At 48.0% G+C, this 27,394-nt stretch overlaps 1 protein-coding gene across 1 annotated transcript in view; it reads right to left on the bottom strand.

Annotated features, from left to right (window-relative positions):
- LOC146808461 (transient receptor potential cation channel subfamily M member 2-like) overlaps positions 1-27,394 on the bottom strand; it is a 3,976,112-nt gene that overhangs the window by 3,802,804 nt on the left and 145,914 nt on the right. The window contains exons 4-6 of the mRNA XM_085623954.1: positions 22,145-22,325; positions 21,123-21,292; positions 5,031-5,211 (exon numbers count right to left, since the gene is read on the bottom strand). Coding sequence (XP_085480080.1) covers positions 5,031-5,211; positions 21,123-21,292; positions 22,145-22,325 — 532 coding nt within the window. The remainder of the gene's footprint in view (positions 1-5,030; positions 5,212-21,122; positions 21,293-22,144; positions 22,326-27,394) is intronic.

The raw sequence follows: 27,394 nt of genomic DNA, 5'->3' as shown, positions 1-27,394 counted from the left end.
CAGTCAGTGAAGAGTGTCCGGTGGATCCCAAGCCTGGGATCAGAAGAGAAGAAACCTGCAAGCAGAAGGGACAGAGTCAAGGTCACTAGCCAGTGACCACGTGGAACCAGGAGGGAACCAGGCGATGTCGTGAAGAGTTGCAGGTGAAGGTGAAGCTTGTCGCTGCAGCCAGGAGGACCAGGAAGCGTCGAGGGCGACCAGGACCAGGAGGCGAGCTGTCCCACGAAGGCTCTTGCTGTCGGCGGCGTCGAAGTTGGACTAGGACTCACCAAGCCTTGGCAAGCGGAACCCACGAAGAACAAAGGACTTGCTTCTGGTGCAGACCAGGAGGGTCTGGGGTGCTTCTTCTTTGCAGAGAAGCGGGAGCCAGTCTGGAGGAGCCAAACCAGCGCAGAAGATTTCAGGGAGCGTCGTCACAAAGGCCACTAGCCAGCGGGCAAGCAACCGGACAACGCGGCAAGCAGGAAAATGCTGAAGGGCCCCACGCAGGACTCGTGGAGTGTGGGGGGCTGATCTTCGGTGCAGATGGTGCTTGGGGTTGGGGCTTCTCAATCCCCGGTGCACAACTTCGAGGGTGCCTCAGAAGCTGCGCTGTAAGTTACTAGCCACTTTTCCCAGGTAGCCGGTCTCACGTCGCTCGTCGCCTCCACGGATCTCAGCTCTGCTGCAGATGTGGATGAGGGTCGGAGAAGTCTGGAAATCAAGGCTCTGGTCGGGCTCTGCAATCGGTTCCTCGTCGAACGTCTCGCAAAGCAAAGGGTAGTCACTTGATGGTGCCTGTTTGCACAGGGTAGCCACTCCTTGGCCACAAGGGAGATTCTTCAGTCTTCTTCTTTCGTCGAATGTCGAAGGTCCAGAGTTTCTGTTCAGTTTTGCAGGTTCAGGATAATCTAAAGTCTTGAGGCCCAACTCCCACTCTTATACTAATCTGGGGGGCTGGGATACCTGCTAGGTCACGCCTTATGGGTGGGACCTGGGAGGGGGTGGTTACACCCACTTCCCTTTGTCCAGTTTCGCGCCAGAGCTGGGGCTGGAGTGCCCCAGCACCGGTTTGAACTGGACTATGCAAGGAACACCTTGTGTGCCCCAGGCATGTCTCATTCCTTTCAGCCCACCCTGCCCCAATACACTAAAGGCTGTCTGGGGAGGTGCTAGCACCTCCCCAAGCAGGAAACCTATTGTCCAGGCCTCCCTGGCTGGGATCACTCCCAGCTGCAGGAGGTCAGACTTGTGTCGTGGCAGCAGCATCCATTTTGTGATGCTGAGGCTTTGGTCAGAGGTTACACAGCAAAGTATGATTTTAACATGTCTCTCCCTCTAGAAGGGAGGAATAATATCCTCATCACCAGAAATGGTATGGGGGTATTATTCCAAAGTGTTAGACACCTTACACGACATGTTTTGATACAGCCCAACCATAGTTACCATAACCGTTTAAGATTATAAGGCACTTTAAGAGTATATGGTAGGCTATATCATAGAACAGCTATAAGGACATGGTTCCGAAAGCTGCAGACAGGCTCAGCTCATGCTAGAGCACCATCTCACATGTTACCAAGCACTCTGCCTCCAGGATTGTTAAGGCCTGCCATAGGAGTGACTGATAGGTACACATGTGTCTATATATAAGGTAGGTATAGGAATACTACACCTAAGCAAGGGGTGATTACACGACCTTGCCCCAGCTGAGGGATCAGCCAGTTGTGTCTGATTGGAAGGCCAGACCAGGGGTGGCATAATACATGCTGCAGCCCCTGGGAGGCCTAGGGTACACCTATGCCCTGGGTACCTAGGGTACACTGTACAGGGTCCAATAAGGTGATCCTTACCAATTGGTTATGTACCTAGGGTACATGGAGTCCATTTTACAGAGAGAGCAGACAGCCTGAGACCCTGAATGGCAGGATCTCAGGCCAACTAAGTCGAAAAACCAGCTAGACACTAGGCAAAAAGTTGGGGGTAACCATAGTCAGATATCCACCTTCCTACACCCCCGATATCTGCCGGCGGTGACACGTTTGTGTCCCGCCCTGTATCATCTGGATCTTGCATTCCCGTATCCTCTAGATCCACATCCGGATCCCCTGGATCAGTAAGTGGGACCACGTGCCCCTCATCGTCTCCATCCGTATCCACATCCTGTGCGTCGTCATCGGCAGGTTCCGTAAATGAAGTGTGAGGAACCACTACTGGTACCACTACTGGTGAAGTACGTGGGATATTCTCAGGAGGAGGAGGCAAGTCCACTGGCGGCCCGCACGGGACCACAGATGTAGATGGACGCAGTGGTTGAACTTCAGGGCGTGACGGAAATCGAGCTCTGTAATCCTGCAACATCATCTGCAAGTCTGTAACCAGAGCAACTGGTAGAGCTATCAAGTCCTGTCGCAAAGTCTGAGGACGAGATTCTTGCTGAACATATTATTGTTCCTCTTGCTCAGCTTGCTCATAGTACTCCTCCGTATCCGTGTCTTGCTGCTTTACATGCAGGTCCGAGGGACTGTAGGCGTCACCATACTGCTCATCCACATCTTCATCTTCCGATTCATCCAGCAGCATGGATGGTGGTAAAGGCGTCACCTGTCTCGGAGATGTCATGTCCGGTGTAATCTTCAACTTCTGTATCGTAAATCCAGAAATTTTAGTCGTCGACGGTCTCGTCGACGGTCCCGTCGTCGGAGCCGTCGTCGAAGGGATCACCAGCGTCGACGAAATAGATGACGAACCCGTCGACGGCACGGTAATCTTCGTAGACGGAGTATGAATCGTCGTCGATAATACGGTCGTCGACGATGCCTGATTCGTCGTCGATGGTAGGGTCGTCGACAAAGCTTTTTTCTTCGTCGACGGTACACTCGTCGACGGAGCTTTCTTCATCGTCGACGGGACAACTGTCGATGGTCTCGTCGACGAGCTCGTCGTCAGCAGCATCGACGACGACGTCGCCGTCGTTGTCATCGTCGTCGTCGTCGTGGTCTTCGTCGTCGAAACCGTCGTCGACAGGATCTTCATGGAAACTGTCGTCGAGGACGAGAATGAAGCTGTCGTCGACGAAACAGGAATAGATATCGTCGACAGTCCCGTCGACGAACTCAAGGAAACTGTCTTTGGAGTGGTAATCGTCGTCGACGTACCTGCTTGAATCACCGTCGACGGACGCTGCTTCTTCACAGGAACCATCTGTGAAGTTCCTGCAGAGTGTTTCTTCGCAGGCTTTTCCTTTTGGGACGGAGGAGAAGATATTGAAACCTCCTTTTTATCCCTAGAGGCTGTGTCTACACCAGCAGCCTGTCCCTGCCTCTCCTTTACACTTCCGTGAAGAGATTTTTTGCGACCAGCCTCCTCAGACCTTTCAGAGATTCCATGAGGGGCTTTGACAGGGGGTTCTTCAGAGATGGAGGGAGATGACCTACCCCTCTTCCTTGATCTCCTGGAGGAAGTGCCAGAAATTGAATCTTCCTCATCTGACGAGACAACCTCCTTTCTGGTCTTCAGTTTTTGCAGCCATGTCAGCAGACGACCCTCTCTGTCTCGTAAAGTCTTGGTTGAAAGAGTGCGACAAATCTTGCAGTCTGTGGCCTTGTGCTCCGGGTATAAGCAGTAAATACAACTGTCATGCTTATCTTCCACAAAAAGCCTCTCCTTCCCACAAGAAGCACAGGGCCTGAATAAGGCTTTCTTCTCCTTCTCTGACATAATGTCACTATAGATGTAAAAAGTAAATCCTGAAAGAACAATGAGAAAAAACTGAGCAGAGCTCAGTGGAGACTCCCTAGCACAACATGCGGTAGAAAAATCTGAGGCTCTGAGCTCTCTCAGGAAGGTTCCAAAGGGTGAGGCTGTGCTGATTGGTCCTGGCAAAAGTTTGGGCTGTTTTACACAAAGAGGGTGATATACTACAAAATGAGATGAGGCCTAGGCCTATTTTCTCTTTTGTTTCTATGGTTATGATATATTTTTTATTTACAGAGGCTCCCATTCCGACGACGGGAAATGATACAAAGCATGAGAATCTATTAAAGTTCCAGTACTGGGGTAAACCTCTGATCCGCCGACCTCGCCTTCGCGGAAATCCCACGCATCAGGAGAGCCAGAACAGGTGGAAGAGCCTTCTTGTACATCGCGACCAAAACCTGGAACGATTTCCCGACCAACATCAGACGCGCACCCTTCCTGAACATCTTCAGGAAAACACTCAAGACCTGGCTCTTCGACGGACCGCAGCTGCCCTCCGCCCCTCCACGCCACCCTCCCCCAAGCGCCTTGAGACCCTCACGGGTGAATAGCGTGCTTACAATGCCCCTGATTGATTGATAGTTGTTTTTATTCTGAGAATTATTTAATTTTTAACTGCATGTATTTTATATTGTGCTTTATGGTTTGTTTCAAACCTTATAAAGATTTTTGAACTATATCTATAAAATATTCTTTCAAAAATTATTTCAGATCATAATCAGGCACACAATGGAAAGGCAAATAAAAAAGCAAATTAGAAAACTGTGAACAGAACTCAACATGACCGCCAATGGGAGGGGCATTAAATAACACGTATGCTATGAAAAGCTGTGCAATGTTAGAAGGACTATATTGACCATACCTCATTTTAGGTCTAGCTTCAACCAGCCCAAGCTGTCTGCCTCTACCCAGTTTAAGATTCTCACAGTGGAAAGTGTCTTTAGGTCTTGATACCTTTGAAGGTCGTCTGCTGTTTTCACTTGAGCCCATCCCTGCACCAGGCCTTGGAACAGTGAAACTGTTTGAAAGTGTGACTGATTCTAGAAACATCTCTATTATGGTATAAATATCCGCATCTTCTCACCCTGGTGGAGGTTCGAGTTGTTACCATATTCTGAGGGACTGCCTGGCTCTATTATTCTTTGTTTACAGATTTTCAAATACATTTTTCAGACTCGACCAAAATAAAAAGCCCTAGGTGTCTTCTATAGTTTGTAGCTTTGTGATTCATAAGTACCCCCACTCACACAACTATATGTACCAGGAGACAGTCCCTCTTATTCTGGCAGAATTACCTCCTTCCTTCATGGTTTGCTCTGAGATGAACCTTTCCAGTTTGGTCCTCAAAGGGATCTCGATTCCGTAGCTCCCCTGTGTCCCATCGTCCACCAGGATGAAGTAAGAGTGGTTCTTATCCAGACAGCAGAGGCTCCCTTGGTTTTCCACATACAAACAGTACTCAGTTGGGAGACCACCCTGAAAGGAAAACAAATGAAGAATGACAACCTCTGATGGAAAAACATAAGGTGAATCGTGCTTTGTGCTGAGTGATCGTCACAGGGGCAGGCATGTAAGCTATGGAAATAGGAGCCCTGATAAGGAAATGCAGCCAGAAAGTGCGAAGTGAATAGTTTAAATCTGACGAAGAAAAATCTATGGCGCTCATAACATAGTCATGTAAGGTAAGACGCCGTGCCAGTGTTTACACAAATCTGCATATACCCCTGGACAGTAGGCATATCAACCACCCTCCGAATTCTCTCATCCATTTGACTCGCTAAAATGTATTCTTTACTGAAGTGTGGGAGGAAGCTGGCCCAACATTGGGAGAAGTAAATGAATAGGCCTTCGCATCCCATACTTAGGCAAGTTTCATGAATATACCTTATCCAGGAAATGGTCAGGCTTCGACCCAGTTTCAGACAGTCGGGACCCGATTCACAGAAATAATCTGATACAAAATCCTAAACTTACTACTTTTGGTATTCACAGAATGCACTTACTACTTTTGGTATTCACAGAATGTACTTACTACTTTTGGTTAAACTTACTACTTTTGGTTAAACTTACTACTTTAGCGTGCAACTCTTGAGAAGCTCAGTCTAAAAACAGCCTTGACCTGTACTGTAAGAGCTGATTGTTCAACAGCCCACTAAACCACGGGTAAAAGTCCTGCGACTTTGTTGTTCGGAACAGCAATGACAACCAAGATACCCCAATGGACCACCAAAAGAAATAGTAATGAAAACCTGATTCTTACAAGGGTCTTGGTTCAAAAACAGAAAATGCAAGAGTATGCAGAGAAGAGATTACATGCACAAAATCTCTCACTCTGAAAAAGAGATTTGGTGATCACTCAACAGTTATGGAAAAGAAAATCTGATGCTCTTTACGCCGCTGAACCTTTTCAAGTAGTGTGAGAAGTTGGCCTGATGTATGATGTCACTAGTTCTAGTGTACACCTTATATCAGTCCAAACAACCCTTATGGTGATTGGTTGTAAAGTCAACCTTATAGACCAGCTATCCTAGTGGTAGCATGGACAAGAGCAGTCTTAGGCTAAACTCTGAATGGCATGTGAAGCCAGCTGTGATACCATATATAATCCCTTGAATACCAAATGAAAGGACACCACAACAGATATATATATAAAATAAAGTGTATTTATTCTAGTCAAACCCTCAGCACTCTTTATGAGATTAGAGGTAAGTACAACACAGTCTTATTTAAGCATACATTAAGTCACACAGGTAAGTAATACAGTTAGGCCCTAGGGGCCACGCAAACCATATACTAAGTAAGTGGTATAAGGACCACTGTCACGGAAATAGGATAGGCCTAGGCCTAGGGAATCGCTGGGGCTACACTGTACTAGCAATAGTTAGGAAGTGGGAGGCCCACGGGATTCAGGTGCAGAGTGGAAACACTCACGCGTAATGCGTAAAAGTCGATAGAAATAGTAGTTGTTAGAAATTAACAGTTTAAGGACACTTCTGAAGCAGCTAGAGAATCGAGACTCGGAAACTAGACCCTAGGATAGTCACTACCCTTGTGAGCACCGAAGTACCCAAGTTACCTAGCCCACGGGCTGCGGGTGCATAGGTGTGAACTTGCGTCGGGTTTCGTCGTGGACTTCTATGGATGCCTGAAGGAAAGTTGCTGACAGGCAGTCAGTGAAGAGTGTCCGGTGGATCCCAAGGCTGGGATCAAGAAGAGAGGAGACCTGCAAGCAGAAGGGACAGAGTCAAGGTCACTAGCCAGTGACCACGTGGAACCAGGAAGGAACCAGGCCATGTCGTGAAGATTGCAGGTGAAGGTGAAGCTTGTCGCTGCAGCCACGAGGACCAGGAAACGTCGAGGACGACCAGGACCAGGAGGCGAGCTGTCCCACAAAGGCTCTTGCTGTAGGCGGCGTCGAAGTTGGACTAGGACTCACCAAGCCTTGGCAAGCGGAACCCACGAAGAACGAAGGACTTGCTTCTGGTGCAGACCAGGAAGGTCTGGGGTGCTTCTCTTTTGCAGGGAAGCGGGAGCCAGTCTGGAGGAGCCAAACCAGCAGTGAAGATTTCTGGATGCGTCGTCACAAAGGTCACTAGCCAGCGGGCAAGCAACCGGACAAGCGCGGCAAGCAGGAAAATGCAGAAGGGCCCCACGCAGGACTCGTGGAGTGTGGGGGGCTGATCTTCGGTGCAGATGGTGCTTGGGGGTGGGGCTTCTCAATCCCCGGTGCACAACTTCGAGGGTACCTCAGAAGCTGCGCTGGAAGATACTCGCCACTTTTCCCAGGTAGCCGGTCCCACGTCTCTCGTCGCCTCCACGGATCTCAGCTCGGCTGTGGATGTGGATCAGGGTCGGAGAAGTCTGGAAGTCAAGGCTCTGGTCGGGCTCTGCAGTTGGTCCCTCGTAGAACTTCAGCAAAGCAAAGGGTAGTCTCTTGATGGTGCCTGTTTGCACAGGGTAGCCACTCCTTGGCCACAAGGGAGATTCTTCAGTCTTCTTCTTTCGTCGAATGTCGAAGGTCCAGAGTTTCTGCTCAAGTTGCAGGTTCAGGATAATCTAATCTCCTGGGGCCCAGCTACCACTCTTATACTAATCTGGGGGGCTGGGTTACCTGCTAGGTGACGCCTTATGGGTGGGACCTGGGAGGGGGGTGGTTACACCCCCTTCCCTTTGTCCAGTTTCGCGCCAGGACTGGGGCTGGAGAGCCCCAGCACCGGTTTGAACTGGACTATGCACGGGACACCTTGTGTGCCCCAGGCATGTCTCATTCTTTTCATCCCTCCCTGCCCCAATACACTAAGGCCTGTCTGGGGTGGTGCTCGCACCTCCCAAGGCAGGAAACCTATTGTCCAAGCCTCCCTTGCCGGGATCACTCCCAGCAGCAGGAGGTCAGACTCGTGTCTGTGGCAGCAGCATCCATTTTGTGATGCTGGGGCTCTGGTTAACTTTAACCGGGTAAGTAGGTTACAACATGTCTTCTCCCTCTAGAAGGGAGGGATAATATCCTCATCCCCAGAAATGGGATGGGGGTATTAGTCCAAAGTGTTAGACACCTTACACGACATGTTTTGATAAAGCCAAACCATAGTTACCATAACCGTTTAAGATTATAAGGCACTTTAAGAGTATATGGTAGGCTCTATCATAGAACAGCTATAAGGACATGGTTCCGAAAGCTGCAGACATGCTCAGCTCATGCTAGAGCACCATCTCACATGTTACCAAGCACTCTGCCTCCAGGATTGTTAAGGCCTGCCATAGGAGTGGCTGATAGGTACACATGTGTCTATATGTAAGTTAGGTATAGGAATACTATCCCTAAGCAAAGGGTGATTACACGACCTTGCCCCAGCTGAGTGATCAGCCAGTTGTGTCATAATGGAAGGCCAGGCCAGGGGTGGCATAATACATGCTGCAGCCCCTGGTAGGCCTAGGGTACACCTATGCCCTGGGTACCTAAGGTACACTGTACAGGGGCCAATAAGGTGATCCTATCCAAATGGGTTTATGCACCTAAAGTACATAGTATCAGTTTAGAGAGAGAACAGCAGGGCTGTGGGTCTGATCAGCAGGCCCACAGCCACATCTAAGTCGAAAACCAGTAAAGCAAAAGCAAAAAGTGGGGGTGAACATAGAAAGCAGACCCTACTCTCCTACACAACCCCCCCCCCCAAACTTAGGGACATTAAACTAACCTTGACCAGTTGAGTCTTCATGTTCTAAGTGGAAATATCTGTAGAGTCCATCTGCATTGGCATGGTCAGTCCCAGGTCTATGTTCCACTGTGAAGTCCATCCCCTGTAGGGAAATGGACCACCTAAGAAGTTTGGGATTTTCACCCTTCATCTGATTTAGCCACAAGAGGGGCTTATGGTCTGTCTGAATCTTGAAGTGAGTGCCAAACAGGTATGGCCTCAGCTTCTTCAGGGCCCAAACCACAGCAAAGGCCTCCCTCTCAATAGTTGACCAACGTTTCTCTCTAGGGGTCAGCCTTCTACTTATAAAAGCAATGGGCTGGTCTTGACCATCTGTGAGAAGTGGGCCTGATGTATGATGCACTAGTTCTAGTGTACACCTTATATCAGTCCAAATACCCTTATGGTGATTGGTTGTAAAGTCAACCTTATAGACCAGCTATCCTAGTGGTAGCATGGACAAGAGCAGTCTTAGGCTAAACTCTGAATGGCATGTGAAGCCAGCTGTGATACCATATATAATCCCTTGAATACCAAATGAAAGGACACCACAACAGATATATATATAAAATAAAGTGTATTTATTCTAGTCAAACCCTCAGCACTCTTTATGAGATTAGAGGTAAGTACAACACAGTCTTATTTATGCATACATTAAGTCACACAGGTAAGTAATACAGTTAGGCCCTAGGGGCCACGCAAACCATATACTAAGTAAGTGGTATAAGGACCACTGTCACGGAAATAGGATAGGCCTAGGCCTAGGGAATCGCTGGGGCTACACTATACTACCAAAGGTTAGGAAGTGGGAGGCCCACGGGATTCAGGTGCAGAGTGGAAACACTCACGCGTAATGCGTAAAAGTCGATAGAAATAGTAGTTGTTAGCAATTAACAGTTTAAGGACACTTCTGAAGCAGCTAGAGAGTCGAGACTCGGAAACTAGACCCTAGAATAGTTACTACCCTTGTGAGCACCGAAGTACCCAAGTTACCTAGCCCACAGGCTGCGGGTGCATAGGTGTGAACTTGCGTCGGGTTTCGTCGTGGACTTCTAGGGATGCCTGAAGGAAAGTTGCTGACAGGCAGTCAGTGAAGAGTGTCCGGTGGATCCCAAGGCTGGGATCAAGAAGAGAGGAGACCTGCAAGCAGAAGGGACAGAGTCAAGGTCACTAGCCAGTGACCACGTGGAACCAGGAAGGAACCAGGTGATGTCTTGAAGATTGCAGGTGAAGGTGAAGCTTGTCGCTGCAGCCACGAGGACCAGGGAACGTCGAGGACGACCAGGACCAGGAGGCGAGCTGTCCCACGAAGGCTCTTGCTGTAGGCGGCGTCGAAGTTGGACTAGGACTCACCAAGCCTTGGCAAGCGGAACCCACGACGAACGGAGGACTTGCTTCTGGTGCAGACCAGGAAGGTCTGGGGTGCTTCTCTTTTTCAAAGAAGCAGGAGCCAGTCTGGAGGAGCCAAACCAGTGGTGAAGATTACAGGATGCGTCGTCACAAAGGCCACTAGCCAGCGGGCAAGCAACCGGACAGACGCGGCAAGCAGGAAAATGCAGAAGGGCCCCACGCAGGACTCGTGGAGTGTGGGGGGCTGGTCTTTGGTGCAGATGGTGCTTGGGGTTGGGGCTTCTCAATCCCCGGTGCACAACTTCGAGGGTGCCTCAGAAGCTGCGCTTGAAGATACTAGCCACTTTTCCCAGGTAGCCGGTCCCACGTCTCTCGTCGCCTCCACGGATCTCAGCTCTGCTGTGGAGGTGGATTAGGGTCGGAGAAGTCTGGAAGTCAAGGCTCTGGTCGGGCTCTGCAGTCGGTCCCTCGTAGAACTTTAGCAAAGCAAAGGGTAGTCTCTTGATGGTGCCTGTTTGCACAGGGTAGCCACTCCTTGGCCACAAGGGAGATTCTTCAGTCTTCTTCTTTCGTCGAATGTCGAAGGTCCAGAGTTTCTGTTCAAGTTGCAGGTTCAGGATAATCTAAAGTCTTCAGGCCCAACTCCCACTCTTATACTAATCTGGGGGGCTGGGATACCTGCTAGGTCACGCCTTATGGGTGGGACCTGGGAGGGGGTGGTTACACCCACTTCCCTTTGTCCAGTTTCGCGCCAGAGCTGGGGCTGGAGTGCCCCAGCGCCGGTTTGAACTGGACTATGCAAGGAACACCTTGTGTGCCCCAGGCATGTCTCATTCCTTTCAGCCCACCCTGCCCCAATACACTAAAGGCTGTCTGGGGAGGTGCTAGCACCTCCCCAAGCAGGAAACCTATTGTCCAGGCCTCCCTGGCTGGGATCACTCCCAGCAGCAGGAGGTCAGACTTGTGTCGTGGCAGCAGCATCCATTTTGTGATGCTGAGGCTTTGGTCAGAGGCTAACAGTAAAGTATGATTTCAACATGTCTTTCCCTCTAGAAGGGGGGAATAATATCCTCATGTCCAGAAATGGTATGGGGGTATTATTCCACAGTGTTAGACACCTTACACGACATGTTTCGATAAAGCCAAACCATAGTTACCATAACCGTTTAAGATTATAAGGCACTTTAAGAGTATATGTTAGGCTATATCATAGAACAGCTATAAGGACATGGTTCCGAAAGCTGCAGACAGGCTCGGCTCATGCTAGAGCACCATCTCACATGTTACCAAGCACTCTGCCTCCAGGATTGTTAAGGCCTGCCATAGGAGTGGCTGATAGGTACACATGTGTCTATATGTAAGTTAGGTATAGGAATACTACACCTAAGCAAGGGGTGATTACACAACCTTGCCCCAGCTGAGTGATCAGCCAGTTGTGTCAAAAATGGAAGGCCAGGCCAGGGGTGGCATAATACGTGCTGCAGCCCCTGGTAGGCCTAGGGTACACCTATGCCCTGGGTACCTAGGGTACACTGTACAGGGGCCAATAAGGTAATCCTATCCGAATGGGTTATGCACCTAAAGTACATAGTATCAATTTAGAGAGAGAACAGCAGGGCTGTGGGTCTGATTAGCAGGCCCACAGCCACATCTAAGTCGAAAACCAGTAAAGCAAAAGCAAAAAGTGGGGGTGAACATAGAAAGCAGACCCTACTCTCCTACACAACCCCACCCCCCCACCAAACGTAGGGACATTAAACTAACCTTGACCAGTTGAGTCTTCATGTTCTAAGTGGAAATATCTGTAGAGTCCATCTGCATTGGCATGGTCAGTCCCAGGTCTATGTTCCACTGTGAAGTCCATCCCCTGGAGGGAAATGGACCACCTAAGAAGTTTGGGATTTTCACCCTTCATCTGATTTAGCCACAAGAGGGGCTTATGGTCTGTCTGAATTTTGAAGTGAGTGCCAAACAAGTATGGCCTCAGCTTCTTCAGGGCCCAAACCACAGCAAAGGCCTCCCTCTCAATAGCTGACCAACGTTTCTCTCTAGGGGTCAGCCTTCTACTTATAAAAGCAATGGGCTGGTCTTGACCATCTACATTCAGTTTTGAAAGAACAGCTCCCACACCTAACTCAGAAGCATCTGTCTGGACAATGAACTCTTTGGAGTAGTCTGGACTTTTCAGAATAGGTGCACTGCACATGGCCTGCTTCAGGTCAGCAAATGCTTTTTGACAGCTCACTGTCCACTGAACTTTCTTTGGCATCTTCTTGGAGGTCAAGTCATTAAGTGGTGTCACAATGGACCCATAGTTCTTAACAAACTTTCTGTAGTACCCAGTCAGGCCCAAGAAAGCTCTGACCTGAGTCTGGGTAGTTGGAGGAGTCCAGTCCTTTATGGTCTGGATCTTGCTCTCCAGTGGTTGAACCTGACCCCCACCAACTAGGTGGCCCAGGTATACAACCTTGCTCTGCCCTATCTGGCACTTAGTGGCCTTGATAGTGAGGCCTGCCTTTTGCAGGGCCTCTAAAACATTCCTCAGGTGGACCAGGTGATCCTCCCAGGTGGAGCTAAAGACAGCAATATCATCAAGATAAGCTGCACAATAATCATCCAACCCAGTAAGGACTTGATTCACCAACCTTTGGAAAGTGGCAGGTGCATTCTTCAAACCAAAGGGCATTACCACAAATTCATAATGTCCTCCTGGGGTCGAGAAAGCAGTGTTGGCCTTTGCACTCTCAGCTAGTCTGATTTGCCAGTAGCCTGCTGTCAGGTCAAATGTGCTCAAAAACTTAGCAGCTGCCAGTCTGTCAATGAGCTCATCTGCCCTAGGTATTGGGTGGGCATCTGTCCTAGTGACAGCATTGAGACCTCTGTAATCCACGCAAAACCTCATCTCTCTCTTACCATCTTGGGTGTGAGGCTTTGGCACAAGGACTACAGGACTAGCCCAAGGGCTCTCTGAAGGTTCAATGACTCCCAGCTCCAACATCTTTTGTACCTCAACTTTTATGCAGTCCCTGACATGGTCAGGTTGCCTGTAGATTTTACTCTTCACAGGCAGACTGTCACCAGTGTCCACCTCATGGGTGCACCAGTTTGTCTGACTTGGGGTCAGAGAGAACATATGTCTGTAGGACTGCAGAACCTGTCTGCAGTCCTGTTGCTGATGGACAGTGAGGCTGTCAGAAAAGACCACACCATCAACTGAGCCATCATCAGGGTTCTGAGTCAACAGGTCTGGGAGAGGGTCACTCTCTTCCTTCTGCCCCTCATCTGTAGCCATGAGTAGCCCCATGTCTGCCCTGTCAACATATGCCTTCAATCTGTTGACATGAAGCACCCTGTGGGGGCTTCTGGGCGTCCCAAGGTCCACCAAGTAGGTGACTTCTCCCTTTTTCTCAACAATAGTGTGGGGTCCAGACCATTTGTCTTGGAGTGCTGCTGGGGCCACTGGCTCCAACACCCACACTTTCTGTCCTGGCTGGTAAACAGTCAGCACAGCCTTTTGGTCATGCCAAGCTTTTTGGAGTTCTTGGCTTGCCTCAAGGTTTTTAGAAGCCTTCTTCATATACTCTGCCATCCTGGAGCGGAGACCAAGTACATAATCCACTATGTCAAGCTTGGGTTGTCTGAGAGGTCTCTCCCATCCTTCCCTTACCAAACACAGGGGTCCTCTTACAGGATGCCCAAACAAAAGCTCAAAAGGGCTGTAGCCAACCCCCTTTTGTGGGACCTCTCTGTAAGCAAACAGAAGGCAGGGTAAAAGGATGTCCCATCTTCGCCTAAGCTTGTCTGGTAACCCTTTTATCATTCCCTTTAGGGTCTTGTTGAATCTCTCAACAAGCCCATTGCACTGTGGGTGATAGGGTGTGGTGAACTTGTAGTTCACACCACACTCCTTCCACATTGCAGTCAAGTATCCTGACATGAAGTTGGCACCTCTGTCAGAAATGACCTCCTTTGGAAAGCCCACTCTGGAGAATACTCCAAGCAGGGCCCTTGCCACAACAGGAGCTGTTGTGGTCCTCAGGGGAATAGCTTCTGGATACCTGGTGGCATGGTCCACTATCACCAGTATGAATCTGTGCCCAGATGCTGTTTGTGGGTCCATTGGTCCTACAATATCTATGCCCACTCTTTCAAAGGGGACCCCCACCACAGGGAGTGGTATGAGGGGGGCCTTTGTGGTGCCACCTGATTTGCCACTGGCTTGGCAGGTGACACAGGAGCGACAAAACTCCTTAGTATCCTCTGACATATGGGGCCAGTGAAAGTGAGGGACAAGCCTGTCCCAAGTCTTGTTCTGGCCTAAATGTCCTGCAAGGGGAATATCATGGGCCAAGGTAAGAAGGAAGCCTCTGAACTTCAGTGGTATGACCAACCTACTGGATGCACCAGGCTTGGGGTCTCTAGCCTCTGAATACAGTAGCCCTTCATCCCAATACACTCTATGGGTACCTTGAGCATTCCCTGCAGCCTCAGCAGCAGCCAGCTGTCTGAGGGGTTCAAGAGAGGGGCAGTCTAATTGAGCCTGCCTCAGATCTGCCCTTGAAGGTCCCCCTGTCCCAAGAAACTCAACCTGATCAGGTTCAAGTTCTTCTAGGACAGTTCCTTCAGGGCTCTCAGAATCATCCTCCTGGGAGGGCTGATCCACCACCTGAGGCAGGGGGGAAGGCACAGCCTTAACCCTACTGCTCTTTCTCTTGGGTTGTGACTGGTCCATAGTTTCAGGATCCAGCACTTGTTCAGTGGTGCACTTTTTGGCCTGTGACCTGGTCACAGCAAGGACATGTGCATCTATCCCCAGCATTTCTGCATGGGTCCTATACTCCACTTCCGACCAAACTGAAGTTTCAAGATCATTGCCCAGTAAACACTCTACAGGAAGGTCTGAACTAACAACAACTTTCTTGAGGCCAGTTACCCCTCCCCAGGAGAAGTTAACAATAGCCACACTATGGGAGGTAGTGGCATTGCTAGCGTTGGTCACTAGGTAATTCTCACCTAGTATGATCTGTCCAGGGTCCACAAAAGCAGGTGTCACCATTGTGACACTAGCCCCAGTGTCCCTGTACGCCTGAGCCATTCTTTGGTTGATAAAAGGAGTCTGTCTGTACTTGCCCAGGTTACTGGGGCCTACAGTAGAGGACAAAGCTAAGTCCCCATCACAGATCAGAACAGCCTGAGTAGGTATTCTGACTAGGCCAGAATCCTCCTCAGTTCCCAGGGTTAACCCTACTACACCCTTTTGCTGGGAACCACCACTTACAGCTGAACTAGGGGGTACAGTTGCCTTAGGGGCAATGGTGGCTGGGGGCTTATCCTTTTTGGTGCACTCACTAAACCAATGTGAGTTGGACTTACAATAGTTGCACCATGGTTTCTTTTGGCCTTCTTTCTTTTTATCCTTTTTGGGACCACCCTCCCCCTGAGCTTTTTGGGGGCCTGGTGAAGACTTCTGGTCTTTTGGTTTCTGATCATTACCCTTCTGGTCTGCCTTTTTCTGATCACCGCCCTGGTTCTGGCTTTTCTGCTTAACTCTAGTCCTGACCCATCTATCTGCCTTCTTTCCCAATTCTTGGGGAGAAGTCAGATCAGAATCAATCAGGTGTTGATGCAATAGCTGGTTTTGACAGTTGTTAAGGATTTGTTCTCTCATGATCAAATTATACAATCCTGTATAGTCCTTAACCTTACTTCCCATTAGCCAGCCTTCCAGAGCCTTAGTGGCACAATCTACAAAGTCAGTCCAGTCCTGAGTCTGTGTCTTCTGGGTATCCCTGAACAACAACCTGTATTGTTCAGTGGTTAGGCCAAACCCATCAATCAGAGCACTCTTCAGGACAGTGTAATTGTCTGCATCCTCATCACTAACCGTGAGGAGCTTGTCTCTACCTTTCTCAGAGAAGGAGAGCCACAAGATAGCTGCCCACTGACTTGGGGTACCTGCTGTACTTTGCAAGCTCTCTCCAAAGCAGTTATCCACTTGTGGATGTCATCCCCACACTTGTAGGGAGGGACAATCTTGCTCAGGTTTCTATTATCATAGTGCCTGTCTCTATCCTTAGGGATATTGCTGCCACCAGTGTGTTCTGACCCACTTAACTTTTGCTCTCTAGCCAGAGCAAGCTTCTCTTTGGCAAGGGCAAGTTCTTCCCTCTGAATCCTCAGATTAGCTTCCCTCATTCTGGCTTCATGCTCCTTTCTCTCAGGGGAAGTCATTCCCCTGTGAGAGGAAGCATTAGAGATGCTAGAGACATGGGAGTGGATGGATTCCCTTGAAGGGGATCTGTCCCTCCTGTTTCTCTGTGTAAGCCCACTTGGGGGTCTGTATGGGGGGACCCCATGCAAACTCCCATGTAAGCTTAGGTTAGCCTGGCTAAGTCTTCCTACTTGGCCCTGGCTGTCTACCTCTTCATCTGAAGTCCCATCTGACTCATCTGTGGTGGGTAGACCCTCCTTTGTACCTAGGGTACTGGCCTGTGAGGCTCTAAGAGCATCATACTCCTCTAGGAGTTGTACTAGCTGAAGGAGGGTAGGGTTTGCACCCTGTTTTAACTTTCTGGAGGTACACAATTGTCTCATCTCCTGAAAAGTTAGGGTATCATATCTAGAGGGGGTCTTTTGCAGACCTGCCCCTCCTGAGAGAGCATCTTCTTGATCTCTTCCCAGAGACATGATCTAGTGAGGGTGTGGTGTGTGCACCTACCTACACTAGTTGTTTCTACTAAACCTCTCTGGTAGTTGTAGTCAGGGTGTGTTACTCCCTTCAACCTACAACCACTAAGTCCAGTAGGACTTAAGTATTATAATCTATGTTATATGTACCTAGACAATATCTGTGTGATCTTTCAATTTAGTATCTCAAGATTACAATGGTATTACAACAGCAAGCTCAGATCCCAACCGCTGCTCACCAATGTGAGAAGTTGGCCTGATGTATGATGTCACTAGTTCTAGTGTACACCTTATATCAGTCCAAACAACCCTTATGGTGATTGGTTGTAAAGTCAATCTTATAAACCAGCTATCCTAGTGGTAGCATGGACAAGAGCAGTCTTAGGCTAAACTCTGAATGGCATGTGAAGCCAGCTGTGATACCATATATAATCCCTTGAATACCAAATGAAAGGACACCACAACATATATATATATATAAAATAAAGTGTATTTATTCTAGTCAAACCCTCAGCACTCTTTATGAGATTAGAGGTAAGTACAACACAGTCTTATTTAAGCATACATTAAGTCACACAGGTAAGTAATACAGTTTGGCCCTAGGGGCCACGCAAACCATATACTAAGTAAGTGGTATAAGGACCACTGTCACGGAAATAGGATAGGCCTAGGCCTAGGGAATCGCTGGGGCTACACTGTACTAGCAATAGTTAGGAAGTGGGAGGCCCACGGGATTCAGGTGCAGAGTGGAAACACTCACGCGTAATGCGTAAAAGTCGATAGAAATAGTAGTTGTTAGAAATTAACAGTTTAAGGACACTTCTGAAGCAGCTAGAGAGTCGAGACTCGGAAACTAGACCCTAGTATAGTCACTACCCTTGAGAGCACCGAAGTACCCAAGTTACCTAGCCCACGGGCTGCGGGTGCATAGGTGTGAACTTGCGTCGGGTTTCGTCGTGGACTTCTATGGATGCCTGAAGGAAAGTTGCTGACAGGCAGTCAGTGAAGAGTGTCCGGTGGATCCCAAGGCTGGGATCAAGAAGAGAGGAGACCTGCAAGCAGAAGAGACAGAGTCAAGGTCACTAGCCAGTGACCACGTGGAACCAGGAAGGAACCAGGCGATGTCGTGAAGATTGCAGGTGAAGGTGAAGCTTGTCGCTGCAGCCACGAGGACCAGGGAACGTCGAGGACGACCAGGACCAGGAGGCGAGCTGTCCCACAAAGGCTCTTGCTGTCGGCGGCGTCGAAGTTGGACTAGGACTCACCAAGCCTTGGCAAGCGGAACCCACGAAGAACAAAGGACTTGCTTCTGGTGCAGACCAGGAAGGTCTGGGGTGCTTCTCTTTTGCAGGGAAGCGGGAGCCAGTCTGGAGGAGCCAAACCAGCAGTGAAGATTTCTGGATGCGTCGTCACAAAGGTCACTAGCCAACGGGCAAGCAACCGGACAAGCGCGGCAAGCAGGAAAATGCAGAAGGGCCCCACGCAGGACTCGTGGAGTGTGGGGGGCTGATCTTCGGTGCAGATGGTGCTTGGGGGTGGGGCTTCTCAATCCCCAGTGCACAACTTCGAGGGTACCTCAGAAGCTGCGCTGGAAGATACTCGCCACTTTTCCCAGGTAGCCGGTCCCACGTCTCTCGTCGCCTCCACGGATCTCAGCTCGGCTGTGGATGTGGATCAGGGTCAGAGAAGTCTGGAAGTCAAGGCTCTGGTCGGGCTCTGCAGTCGGTCCCTCGTAGAACTTCAGCAAAGCAAAGGGTAGTCTCTTGATGGTGCCTGTTTGCACAAGGTAGCCACTCCTTGGCCACAAGGGAGATTCTTCAGTCTTCTTCTTTCGTCGAATGTCGAAGGTCCAGAGTTTCTGTTCAAGTTGCAGGTTCAGGATAATCTAATCTCCTGGGGCCCAGCTACCACTCTTATACTAATCTGGGGGGCTGGGTTACCTGCTAGATCACGCCTTATGGGTGGGACCTGGGAGAGGGGTGGTTACACCCCCTTCCCTTTGTCCAGTTTCGCGCCAGGACTGGGGCTGGAGAGCCCCAGCACCGGTTTGAACTGGACTATGCACGGGACACCTTGTGTGCCCCAGGCATGTCTCATTCTTTTCATCCCTCCCTGCCCCAATACACTAAGGCCTGTCTGGGGTGGTGCTCGCACCTCCCAAGGCAGGAAACCTATTGTCCAAGCCTCCCTTGCCGGGATCACTCCCAGCAGCAGGAGGTCAGACTCGTGTCTGTGGCAGCAGCATCCATTTTGTGATGCTGGGGCTCTGGTTAACTTTAACCGGGTAAGTAGGTTACAACATGTCTTCTCCCTCTAGAAGGGAGGGATAATATCCTCATCCCCAGAAATGGGATGGGGGTATTATTCCAAAGTGTTAGACACCTTACACGACATGTTTTGATAAAGCCAAACCATAGTTACCATAACCGTTTAAGATTATAAGGCACTTTAAGAGTATATGGTAGGCTATATCATAGAACAGCTATAAGGACATGGTTCCGAAAGCTGCAGACAGGCTCAGCTCATGCTAGAGCACCATCTCACATGTTACCAAGCACTCTGCCTCCAGGATTGTTAAGGCCTGCCATAGGAGTGGCTGATAGGTACACATGTGTCTGTATGTAAGTTAGGTATAGGAATACTACACCTAAGCAAGGGGTGATTACACGACCTTGCCCCAGCTGAGTGATCAGCCAGTTGTGTCATAATGGAAGGCCAGGTCAGGGGTGGCATAATACATGCTGCAGCCCCTGGTAGGCCTAAGGTACACCTATGCCCTGGGTACCTAAGGTACACTGTACAGGGGCCAATAAGGTGATCCTATCAAAATGGGTTTATGCACCTAAAGTACATAGTATCAGTTTAGAGAGAGAACAGCAGGGCTGTGGGTCTGATCAGCAGGCCCACAGCCACATCTAAGTCGAAAACCAGTAAAGCAAAAGCAAAAAGTGGGGGTGAACATAGAAAGCAGACCCTACTCTCCTACAAGTAGTATCTACCAAAGGACACATGGTGACTGCCCAATGACCTGGCTAAGTCCCTTACCATAGATTCTTCTCACTTCAGCCTCGTGTTTCATCGGTCTTTCGGATGGTTGAAATAAGACGGATTCTGAAAACTCAATGACTGTTGCTGATTCTTTACCATCAGTGGCAATGTCCGACATTGAAGATGATTGTGTACAGCTTCCAGTAATCAGATCTGGTTGACAGATCAAAGCACCAAGAAGACTGATTGAAGAGATTTAGTCGTACAAGTGTTTCTATATAGTTACATATGTGTGTCTGTTTCATGATTTTCTAAAAATGTGCAACAGAGGGGGAGATGTAGTGTCATGCATGGTTTAGAACGGAACCTTTCTGGCACCCAAAGGACCCTGTATCAGTGTGTAATGTAATTATTATAATAGAATGTATATATGCTTGTTTTAGAATGTTGGTGTTCACAGGTACACACAGAGGAATAAAGATGTGTGATTTACAACTCTGTTTGTGGCCTAGTTATTCACCGGGTACCAGGCCGGGGAAGACGCTACACAAGGCAGCTAGTGACTTAAGGCTGGCCCACTTCCCTATTATTGTATACTGTATTAGGTGGAAGCAAACGGTGATTGACACTTGAAGAAAACCAATGGATGAGGATGGATGCCTAAAAGCCCTTGCATGTATGTATACTAGTATGTATTTCTACAATCATTTTGGGGGGAAACATGAGGCAGCAAGACAGCTAAAGCTGCCTCTAGGCCAGTCCTAAAAAGGACTGGCGTGTTGAAATGTTATGGCTATGAAAACAACATGACTTGTAGAAAGGGGGTTGTCACATGACCTAAGCACGTGATCTCAGTGTGTAAAAGACAGCATTTGACACAGTTCCTGTCAGCATACCAGGATACTAATGTTGAATATTTCACTCATGGAATTCTCCATGATAAAATCTCAACGTGCTCAACTCTTGAGAGTCCTCCCACACCTCCACCTATCCTCCAAGCCATCTTCTCATGGGTGACATCTACAGTGTCGGACTCTACCTATCCACCCTTAATCTCACTTCACCCTCCATGGAATCCTTCAGGAGATCTGCCCTCCCCATTTGCATTTCACATGCCTGTTTATCACATGCATTCCTTGACCTTTTTCCAATGTCACTTTGCCTCACCTCTTTTCTGATCAGCCTGTTCTTGTTGTGGACGGTGCCCCAGGGGGCGATGCCGATGGCGATAATTTCTTGGTGGCCGTGTCCTCTGCCACTCCTGCTGAAGTCCCATAGTACTTCTCCAACAAGCTTCGTCAGACCGGCATTGCAGCCATTAGTGATGATCCAGGCCCCTAAATTACCGAATGTGCAAAGATTAGTCGGGCATGCCGATCTGGGTCTACAAATGGACTTTTCATATTTAATGTTTGTTTTAAAGGTGTGTTTTAGATTAGAACTCGAGGGGTTAACTAGTGGTGGTGAGTGAGGCCAGACAAGAAACCTTGCATTCTGATGGTACAAATAAATAGTGACGTAGAGGTGTCAATAGATTACTATAGCAGGATTTGATTGGTGGCAAAATGTATGTTTCTCCATTGTTCGTAGAAGATGGCTACAACGTGAATATAGGTGGTGAGCACCCTGTGGTACCCCTTTTGGATCCTAGGTAGGGCTAACAGTCAATAGGGCTCTTAAGGGGAGAGTGTGGAACTCAGAATCCTTCTTCAAGACCTTTTGAGAGAGCACTGCTATTTACACCAGAATATACTGCAGAGTTGGAAACTACCAAAATAAATTTATATTATAGGTGGAGAAGGAAAGTCAAAGCTGAAATGAGAGTTTCTCTTCAGCCAACTAGACTGGCAAGGTGACTAACCAGGACTAACACCTTCATGTGAATTTACCAGTCAGTCAGGTGTTCGGAATATAAGGCTCAATGTATAGCTTAAAACCCACATTAATGAAAACAAAAAACAAAAACATTTCTAAGTAAAGGAACATTGTTATAATGCACCCATGCTTGCCATGCACCAGCTCTCTTCTTACTTAGGAAGCAAATAGGTGTCTGACAGCTGTAAAGGGAATGAAGAGCCAGGAGAGGGTAGGGATACTAATACACATTTGTATGGCTTCACCTCAAGGGATGGACTGACCCAGGGTCTCCAGCCTCTCATTACTGATGTGTGTTGAGATACCCTCCTCACCTGTCCTTCGAGCTGCTTTGACGAGCCCCTTGCTGAAGAGGTCCTTTAGCCTGGGATTCATGTTGAAGTGCTTGGCTCCTCCTGTAACCGAGATCACCAGGTTGGGCTTGCTGAGCTGCCAATGGTCGGTCATCATTTCATACAGAACTTTGGGAGAGGTGTTGATGGAGGCGCGCACATACTACGGAAAAAAAGCATCAGTAGAAAAAATGTTAGCGGTTAAAGCGAGCATAACACACATGTAGACTATATTTCTATGAAACGCTAATCAATAATTAGTACCAGCAGGAATGGTGCTTTAGAATCACAGTAGTAATCCGAAATTATGCTGCAAGAATAGTAAAAACATGACAAAACTATCTCAAAGGATGCCCCCAAAGTTGTTTCCTGCTTCACCAAACAAGTCCAATATGAAAGCCTTTTGCAATATTAGGAGGGCAACCTAATTTTCTTGTTCACATTGAACTTTTCAATTCAAATTGCATGGATCTGTAATCACTCTTTTGTTTTCAATTACTTTCCATATTTCGTTTTTAAATTAATTTCAGAGCCACCATTTTGTTGTTTCTTGTCCTCTCACTCAGTCCATTGAACTTTATTCTGCCGAAGCTCAGACATTACTCCTCGTCTGGACTGCCTTATCTATCTCTTTCTCCCCCCTCTAGGCCCCCGTCTCTCCTATCACCTATCTCATCTCTCTCCCCTCCCTCTCCCTACCCCCTTGGATGTCTTATTTCTCTGTTCACCCTGTAGATAAGTAATATTCAATCGTTTTTAGCCTGATTGATGTGAAAATGGAACCATGAGTGAATTTACCATTTGCATAGTTTCAATTCTAACCACTAGTACACGTAGTAGTTCTTGGTACTTAATATCACTATTATCTGATTCTGAGCTTTCCCGTTTGCATCTCTCTCCTAAGTGACTCTACAACGTATACATTTCCTTTTCTGCTATCTGTATCTCTTCTTTGTGGGACTCTTCAACTCGCTGTCTCCCTCCCTTTGTCCTCCCTGACCCCTGCCTTCTATGGGTCTTGTCTTTTTCTGGATCGCTAATTTATCCTGGTATTGAATGTGTTATCTTTTGTAATTAATGTGATTTTTTTTCTTTTGCAGTCTGTTCTCCCTCTGTTTGACCTGCCAGTTCCGACCCACCTCCTAGCCCCCTGTCCCTTGTTGCCCTTTGACTAAGCACTCCTTTCTCCCCTTGTTGGGGACAGATCCAATATTCATACTCTGGAGTCTCAGTGACCCCTCTGACAGAGTCCACAGTGTCAAGGGAGCCACGCACTGTTGAGGTATGGTATGGCGCCCCTTACCAAAGCACTCCCTCTCCCCTTGTTGGGGAAGGATCCAGTAGGTAGGCCTTAGAGTCTCAGAGACCCCTCTGAGAGACACAACTGTGTTAAGGGAGCCTCACGCAGCGAAGATGTGGGATTGATACCACTTCCCCTGGGAGCACTGGTTACCGGACCTTGAACGCGGCTCTTACTCGTCTACCGGTTTGTCTCCCCTTCACCCTCTCCCCCCCTTTCATGCTCTGTCTCTCACCCTCCCCCACCGCTTTCCCTCTTTTATTCCTTGTCTACTTCCTCTGTGCCTATCCCCTCTCCCCGGAATCTCTCCCCCTGCCTGCTATGCCGCCTAGCCCCCTGTCCCTTATGCCCTCTGACTAAGCACTCTTTCTCCCCTTGTTGGGGAAAGATCCAATATTTATACTCTGGAGTCTGTGTTCCCTCTGAGAGAGTCCACAAAGCTAACGGAGCCACTCACAGTTGAGGTTTGGTATGGCGCCCCTTGCCAAAGCACTCCCTCTCCCCTTTTTGGGGAAGGATCCAGTAGGTAGGCCTTGGAGTCTCAGAGACCCCTCTGAGAGAGTCCACTGCGTAATAGGAAGCCTCTCGCAACGGAGATGGAGGAATGATGACACTTGCCCAGGGATCACAGTTTCTGGACATTGGACACAGCTACTACGTGTCTACCGGTTTGTGCCCCCATCACCCTCCCCTTCTTCTTTCTTGCTGTGTCTTTCACCCTCCCCCTCCTCTTTCCTCCCTTCATTCTCTGTCTACTTCCCTGCTCCTGCCCCTCTCCCTTTGAATCTCTCCCCTTGCCTGCTTTTTCCCTTACGTATATGTCCTTATTGTTTGTCTCGACCTAACATGTAACTATGTAGCTATGCTCTAATAACTGTGTAACCTTTGTAACGATGTAACCTGCAACTATGGTCTGATTCTCATGTAAAGCGCTCTGATACCTCCGGGTCTAGCCAGCGCTATATAAAACCTTTCAAATAAATAAATAACTAAATAAATAAAATGTTGGTGTCTTTTTCCATAAAGTTCTTTTTATTAACTATCCAATTCCATCACACTTAAAACAGACCCAGCCAACATATTTCATCCCTTATAGGGATTTCATCAGGGCAATTTGATTTATCCTCCTTCTCAAAATTCTTCTTTTCCATTCATTTCCCGTTTATGAGAGGCGTAAACCTGAATCCCACCTGAACAAGCATTAGTAAAAATATTGAATGTCTTGCTATACATCTGCGATATGCAGTACCGCCTTTAAATGGTGATAATACCCCATACTGTTTAAATGTTATTGGAACAAATACATCGCATCTGTACTCTCCTCAAAGCAGAGGTTGATTGGTAACTTCAGTGGCATAGCAAGGACTAGAATCTTCTTTGCAAGTCCTGTTTCCAAACAGCTAAAAAAATGAGGGAATTCCCGTGTGGATACCAAGGAAAACCTTTACCAGGACCAACCAGGGGGCTTTAAGCGAGTAGACCAATCAGAGATGTACAACTCTGTTTTAATGCATTGCCTACAAGACAGCATGGACATCGCAGTACTGATTCTTGCATGTACATAATAATTTTTGCAAGGCTGCACACAACAAATAAACGGGTCCCATTCTCAAAGATAGAGCCACATGTATGGACTTTTCAAGCCATATTTTTAATACTTGATAGCATTATAAACCATCCCAATCTCTCTTCCTAAACTTGTTACATCTACGACAGCCAACCATTGGGTTGTGATCTAGAAGACCATTTAAGGTCTCATAACAAATTCATTCTAACTAACAATACCATACGTCCTGTTAACTTCAGGTTTGCAAAATTAACTGGAATTACAGACTGAACCCTAGGAATTTTGAGAAGTGAAAAATTACCTGGAGAATTGGTGATTCCAGGTCTGGGTCACCCAATAATTCCTCTTTTTTCCCCATAGTTTCAACCCTTGATTTAATCTGCCGCTTTCAGCAGTATTTAGGTGAAGCATCATAGGCTGGCAGTGTTCTTGCAGACCTTGACCCCTTCCCAGTGGGGCCACTCACTTTGGCTTCACTTGCTGGGCATGCATGATCTGGTGGTGTGAAGGTCTCACTCCTCAAGTCAGGAGCATTTAGCAGATGGAATCCATGGATGCAATCCAAGGAGACCACAACTGTAACTATATATTAAAGCAAGAAAAATATCTCTTATCTGCAGCAATTTTAAAAGGACCAATCAGAAGTAAGATCAAGGCCCTTTCTGATGCAAGATCAATATGTTCAGACATAAGCAAAACAGTTCTGTCTATTCTGAAACAAACTTGAAATCTTGAATCTAAAAACACTACTGTCTCAAATCTGAGGCAAATGAAAGATCTCTATTCTAACTGAAGATCTAGTTTTCTAACCTGCAGCAAGAATTGATATTTCCAATCTGAAGCAAGGTCAAGATCTGTAGTTTGAACTGAAGTGAAAATGTAATCACATGAAAGAGATCAGCATCTGTAATCTGAAACAAAATTAATATTTCTAAACTGAAGCATGAACAATATCTAATCTGTACTCTCCTCAACTTCTGATATATGAAGTAAAATCAGTATGTGATCTGGAGCACGGTGAATATCTCAAATCGGATGCAAGAGCATGGTCTATAATCCAAAGGAAGATCTGTAATTGAAATGTCGGTAAGGATAAAAGTCCTCGCAGCAATTTCCGCTGAACCTGCTACTACTGTGATTGTGCTAGTGAACCTGGCATTTGTCTTGTACAACGAATCCTCTCACAAGTGTCCTGCCAAGCACAGTGTGTGATTTTAGCGCCAACAGAGTGCTAGACTTTGTTACATGGTTGGTGTTCACTCTCAGCGGCAATAGCCAAAACACTACTAAAGGTTGCATGAAGCTGATTATAGGAGTGCAGTTATATTTTTTGGCCTGAAGCACAGTGGGAGACTGCCTACCTGATCTCATTAGTAAAGCAGTATAGTATATCATGCCCAGGTGTGTTCATTCCCTGATTATATCTGAAATGTGCATTGTCATGCTTGGGTAATGTGAGGAGGGTTAATCATTTTGGGCCAGCTGTATGTTTTCATCTATGTTTGAAATGGGGTATCTCGTTGACAGAGGTATACACCCTGTCCAACTAGAGACCACTACTCTAGTCAGGGTAAGTCAGATGCACTCTAAATTAACCTGTGCTCATACTTTGGTTGTGAGAAGGTGTCCTGATATATGCTGTCCACTAGTTCTAGTGGGCACCTTGTATCAGTCCAAACAACCCCTTATGGTGAATGGTTAAAGACAACCTTTATTGAAAGCTATCCTAGTGGTAGCTATGGAGAGCAGCCTTCAGGATAAGTCTTGAAGGAATGTAGAGCAGCTTGTTTTACCAGTCTATAATCTCTTGAATGATCAAATGAAAGGACAACCACACAAGGTATAAATTCAAAATATATGTATTTAACCCCTTCTGTGCCCATGACGTGCTGGACTCGTCATGGAGCACAGTCGCGCTGTGACCATGACGAGTCCAGCACGTCATGAGGGGTGGGGGCTGCCCAAAACGGGCAGGCCCATGCCCCCACCCCACCCCCCAATTATTACAGTCTTTCTGCATTGGCCCCTAATCTGCCCCTTCGGGGGGGGGGGGGGGGGCAGAAAGTCCACTAAACACCAGGGATTTTTTTTGCGCAATTGTTTTTAGGGTGTGGGCTGCCCGAAACGGGCACGCCAATGCCCCCCCCCACAAAAATGACAGTCTTTCTGCCCCCCAGGAGGCAGATGGGAGCTGTAGCCCCCAATCTGGCCCCCCCTGGGGGCGCAGAATGCCCACTCAAAACCATGGATTTTTTTGTTTTATTAGTGTAGGGGTAGGGGCTCCCCAAAATGGGCATGACAATAAACCACCCCACCCCCAGAGAAATTCCAGTCTTTCTGCCCCTCCCCGGGATGGCAGATTGTG

Source organism: Triturus cristatus, chromosome 8 (genome assembly GCF_964204655.1).
Source record: "Triturus cristatus chromosome 8, aTriCri1.1, whole genome shotgun sequence".
In the NCBI taxonomy this organism is placed as follows: Eukaryota; Metazoa; Chordata; class Amphibia; order Caudata; family Salamandridae; genus Triturus; species Triturus cristatus.
The sequence above is the reverse complement of the archived record's forward strand: the minus strand, read 5'-3'. Positions and strand labels throughout refer to the sequence as shown.